The sequence below is a fragment of the Morus notabilis genome, unplaced genomic scaffold (assembly GCF_000414095.1).
Source record: "Morus notabilis unplaced genomic scaffold, ASM41409v2 Scaffold337, whole genome shotgun sequence".
Taxonomy (NCBI): Eukaryota; Viridiplantae; Streptophyta; class Magnoliopsida; order Rosales; family Moraceae; genus Morus; species Morus notabilis.
This window is the reverse complement of record NW_010359286.1, coordinates 431,184-437,160: the sequence shown is the minus strand read 5'-3', so window position 1 is coordinate 437,160 and position 5,977 is coordinate 431,184. Positions and strand designations below refer to the sequence as shown.

At 35.1% G+C, this 5,977-nt stretch overlaps 1 protein-coding gene across 1 annotated transcript; it reads right to left on the bottom strand.

Annotated features, from left to right (window-relative positions):
• Positions 1-2,910: 2,910 nt before the first annotated feature.
• LOC21406492 (disease resistance protein RPM1) lies at positions 2,911-5,739 on the bottom strand. The gene has a single exon (XM_024162974.1). The coding sequence runs from the start codon at positions 5,737-5,739 to the stop codon at positions 2,911-2,913; it is 2,829 nt and encodes a 942-aa protein (XP_024018742.1).
• Positions 5,740-5,977: the final 238 nt, after the last annotated feature.

The following is a 5,977-nucleotide window of genomic DNA, read 5'->3' as shown; positions in this document are numbered from 1 at the left end:
CAAACAGGTTTAACGAGCCGGTGCCTTACCCGAGCTTCCTACAACATGAACAAACCTAATGAGCTTCGCTCAACAAGTAGCAGTAGACCATAATAAATGCAAATAATAATGCACACCCATATATTCATTTATGTCATATGTCCTAACATGCTTCCTAAACATTCAATGTGTTCATCATATTATGCTTTCTTTTCTTTCATATTATGTTGTCTTTTGTTTCGTTTCATACTTCTTGACATTTTTCGTTTTTGTGTCGTTCTTTTTTTCATAGCTTTCAGTTGTTATGGGCCCCATCCCGTTGTACCGTTGCACGCATAATCAGTGAGGAGTAGGGTAGCTAACCAAAGCCAACTCACTCACAGTTTCATTCATAATCATAATAACCTTTCCTTGCCAAGGCTGGAACAAACAATATTATTATCTTCTTATCGTTTGCTATCTTTTCTCATGTATCATCTACTGCCATAATTTCATATTGTGAGAGTAATTTTAATCCTTTCATCTTACTGTCATTATTTCATATTATGACAGTAATTTTAATCTCATTCGTATAGCTTTGAGCATTCTTATCAATTTCTAATGAAATTGGACTTTGTTCAAATGTGTGACTTTTGTTGACTTTGACCTTGACTTTATCGTTGATTAAAATTCTACTGCTAATACAAGTCCATAAGCACACTCAAAGCAACAAATAAGTTTCAAGAAACATCTTTCACTTAATGACGTACAATGAAATCATCTTATGCACAGATTTGTAAAACACAAAGAAATAGTCTTGTTCGTGGTATAGACATAGAAAAACTACTATACTTACAAGGTTCTGCTATGGTCACGGCTTTCGAGTCTCCAGAAACCCTGCTTCCTTGATCGCCTATTGGTCCTATCATATAAATTTCTGATGATTAGATTTACAATCTAAGACCAGTAATTGAAACACAGTTTGATCCGAATTCATGGTTTCGTAAATGTTATTTATGTCGTTTCTAAAATCCTTAAAGAGATCTAGGATTTCATACTCGGTATCCAGACCGAAACACAGCTATATCATCAATGTGCACCAAACCTGTGCACATTTTAGCTCAAATCAAATTTTAGACTGGTGTGGGAAATAAGCCTGAAAATGATGTCTAGGTTCGTTTTTGGGAAAAATGCTATTTCACAAAAGTTGTTCGGAACGGAATTTTATTAAACTTTATGTTGGTCACTTTTTTAAACTAAGCTTTTATCTTAGTTCTCTATCCCAAAACAGCGCCGGATCCAATTTTCGGGTCAATAGCCTAGTTTTCGGTTTTGGTCCGAAACTGAGAATTTTCATCGTTTTAGGTGTCTACACGTCTCAAATCATCGAATCGAGTTACTTTTCACCTCTTAATCCTCCTATTCCTTATGCAAACCGGTTTTAACTTAAAGTCTCAAACTAAATTTTGACAGAATTTCGCGTAATTTTCTACATTTATCGAGCTAACTATAGATCGTTTTATCCGTTGTTTTCACCTTTAACACAAACCCCATTCTTTCTCATTAAAGTTTCATATATATATGTATATATATATATATATATATATGTATATACATATATATATGTATATATTTATATTCTCATGTGATTTTAATGGTTACTTGAATTTTTACCCATCAATGACTATCGTTATTTTAGCCGTAAGACATTGGTATACTGACTATCTAAAAATGATTTTCGTCTAATAGGTGTGTATGTATTAAGTAGAAGAAAGTGAACACGTTTGTGTATCATATGTAACAAAGAAAGTGACAACGGACTGCTTAAAAATTGCTGAATAAGATCATAACAAAAAAAATATGCATAACATACACGATAATTATAGTTACAGTAACATTTTACCATTTTCATATTAAGAAGTAACGATAAACGATATATATTAAGAAAAGTGAAATGATAACGGAAAGGCAATAGACATGTATAGATTATTATTTCTAGTCAATTTTAGTTTTACTCGGCTTCAAAGATGAATAAAACATGACCAAATTCAAATGCACAATTAATCAGATATAAGACTACATTTTAGAAGATATAAAGCATTTCACAGTTCATACTTCGTACTAAACAACATATGAAGATCAACTTATTAAGAGTTTAATTAATCTTATACATATACAAATCCAGAAATTTATATGTTCTAGTATAGTAATACAAACAAGCCGGTGCTCAGTGATTCTTGTGATGATACTTCATCTCCGCATGAACAGTTCCTCTATAGCACAAAATCAAAGTCAGATAATATCTACATTACGCGATGGGCTAATTAACTACAACAAAAGAAATTATACTGTGAAATTAATCATGAAACACGACGTTCTGAGGACGATCTAACAAATTAATTATCGAATTTATACTTAGGACACAGTGATTGAAAAGAAAACTTACTGAAGATTTCCTCAGACGGTAAGGAGTTCCAGTCTACTTGGTTTTGCTCTGTCAAGGAAATTTCATTACACCATGAATATGTCATATGTATATCAAGGCAAGATATACGTAATGCAACTAGAATCCTAAGATTCCTTTTCATGTTTGTTTCTTTCATGCTAGTCTCTTGTTAAATGCAAAATATTCTTGGCTATCCTTGGCTATTGTTAAAAACCCTTAAAACTAGAAAATTTTGATTTTAATGTAACTATTTCTGTAAAACTTTTAGATACTATACGATTATGGCATGATTATCTTTGTTAAAGTTCATAAGTAGTTCGTCAATTTTATAATCTGCCAAGAAAAAATATTTGGGAACCAAATTCCCACAATGCTCATAGGTCAAGATTAGCCATGCTAATTGCCTTTAACAATATTAGACATATAATTCACGCATCACACTTGTCAAAGTGGCTAAATCAAACAGAGCAATGAATGCTATACACTTTAAAATCACTTGGTAAGGACTAACCTTGCATGTGCTTCTGCATCTCCAACATTGTCTTCAAAGGCAAGAATAATAGTTCTCCGGACAAATGGAAAAGGAATCGAACATCTAGTACTTTTTCAACACTCTGAAAATTCTGGAACATCATGAATTCTGGTGGCATTTCTGAAAATCGAAGAAGCTTAAGGTTTCTCAAATGCTGGAATCCCAAGGGCATCTTCTTCAGCTCCGGACAAGGCCCAATGGAAAGCTCTTCAAGATTACACAATGCTCCTTCCTCTATTGATATCGAATTCAGTCTATTTAAAGACATCATGTTGAGCACCTTAAGTTTTCCAAAGGTTCCTACCTTAAAGTGTAGTTTCTCACCATAATAAGCATCATGAAACAATCCAATCTCCAAAAGATTTTGAAGGTTTTGAAGGGTTTCGATCAGATCATCTTCCAATTTTGACCAGGAAATGCGTATTCTGACTAGGTACTGAAGCTTCGGGATCCATTCTGGTAACTTCCCTAGATGGCCCTTTAAGTAGAGACGCCGAAGAAATTGAGGAGGCGATGACAAGCATTCCAAATCAATTTTCTCATCTTCGCGTGTAGAACATATGCTAAGGGACTCGAGGTGTTCCATTTCTTGAATACAATCGCACATAGCCCTTCCGTCTTCACTTCTCAACTTTTTGATGCCTAACTTTCTCAATTCTCTTAACTCTCTCAACTCTCTAAATACATCAATGCCAATTGTGTTGGCTTCAATAAAATATAACTTCTGCAATGCTCTTAACCTCCTTATTCCCTTCTGTATTTTGACTCCCCTTACGCTATTAATACTCCAATCTGCCTTCTCATCAAAATGATAACCTAAAAGATGTCGTAATTTATGAAGTCTATTGATCTCAGCTGGGATTTCATGCACCAATGATCGCTTCAGATCCAAGGTCTCAAGATTTTCCAATTTCCCAATTGCTTTTGGGAGGAACATCACTCGTGTTCCTCGAACACTTAAATATCTCAAGAAAAACAAGTTTCCAACATCTTCAGGAAGATTATCTAAGCTTGGAACGTATTCAAAATCAAGAACTTTTAGGAGCTTAAAATTTGTGGAAATGACACTTGGAAGAGAGACGGGAATTTCATCTTTGACAAAGACAAAAAGAGACCGAACATGAGATGTTTTAGAGAAGCTCTCAAAAGCATCACTAGAACTATGGAGAATTGATAGACGTCGAGTAAATCCTTTGAAAGTTGTATCGCTTCTTGACAAAACTTTACAAAAATGTAAATCCTCCATCTTTTTTACAACGATCTCACGTAAAAGATCATGGATGCGGCAACTTCTTGGTTTTCCATCAAAATCTACTTCTGACACTTGAACCAAACTTCTATTTATTAGCTCTGTCAAGTATTCTCCTGCAACAACTTCTAATGTTTTATCCTTCTTCTTGTTCACAAACCCTTCTGCAATCCATTGTCGAATCAGTCTTCGACATCTAATAGAGTAGTGCTCTGGGAAAATTCCAAAATACAAGAAACAAGACTTGAGGTAGTAAGGCAGATTATTGTAACTTAGAGACAAGATTTTGTCTATACTAGCCAAATGTTCATTACTCTCCAACTCCGAACTTAGAGTAGTACGAAACTTTTGCCATTCTTCTGGAGTCTTGCTTTTAGTTGATAGAACGCCAGCTATGACAACGATTGCAAGTGGTAAACCTTCGCATCTTGTAAGGATCTCAAGGGATAACTTTTCTAAGTCCGCCGGACAGTGCCCTTCAAAATCATATTGAAATGCTCTATTACAAAAGAGTTCCCAGGCTGTTTCTTGATGGAGTGGTTCCATGTGATGGATATAAACAGATGTGGATCGCTTACAAGAATTTGCAACTTTAACATCTCGTGTCGTGATTATTATACCTCTACATTGTTCATTTTTGTAAGGTAAAGCATTTTTCACACCATCCCAAAAGCTTACGTTCCAAACATCATCAAAAACAACAATGTAGCTTTTCCCTTGTAAATAATCTTTTAATTTTGTTGTGACTGTACTCTCATCCATTGTATCAATTTCCATAGGAACAGGCTCTTCTCTTTCCTGGAAGAATTTCTTCATCAACTTTCGTAGAAGCTCCGCATTATCGTATGATTGAGAAACTTCAACCCAGGCATGATAGTCAAAGCGTCCTTTCACACAATAATAAATTTGGTTGGCAAGGGTGGTTTTTCCTAGTCCACCCATTCCTACCAAGGTAATCACCTCACGATTGTGAGATTTATCTTCCAACCTTTCGATTAATTTGTCTCTTATAGAGTCAATGCCCATGACTTCGGTTTCCTGAAGAAAAAGAGAATCCTTCCTCGGATCATACCATGTAGTCTGTTGAGCAGCAGTTGCCAAGCCATTTAGTGTGGAATTAAAGCCATATGTTGCCCTCTTATCATTTATATCCCGTATTCTTTGTTTGATGTCTTTTATTTTGGAAGCTATGTTGTGGCGCGGTTTTAGTTTTATAATCAAGCAAACACTAGAACGGAGGAAGCCAATGAATCTATGCTTGTGGGGATGACGTTGTTGTGCCATTAGATGCGTGTATTCATCAATGACATCCTCGAGTTCAAATGCCTCCTTTCTAAGTTTTTGCACCCATATCTTAACGCCAATGCTGTTGCTTGTCCTTTGATCGATCTCTCTTTCTGCTCTTGTATCTGCATCATTCAGGAAGGCCGAAAGGAAATCTAGATCACATTTGATTTCCTCAACATCATTTTCGACACCTCTCAACAAGTATGCTTCTTCAGTCAGTAACGGGATCAGCTTGTCTATAACTAAGCCCACTGCAGTCTCAGCCATTTGATCTAAATTTTGTTATGTTCTTGTGCAAGGTTGCCCTTCACTTTCTTCAGTCAAATATGTATAGTCTGCCATCATGCACAGATAAATAGTTATGGAGTTTTGGTCATGTAGGTGTATACATGGCATATTGTATTCTTCGTTTACCAAGTATTCTTATTATATGGCTAGGAGAATTACTCACAAAGATATGGAGATAGTTTTTTTTTTTTTTTTTTTTTTTTTTTTTTTTTTTTTT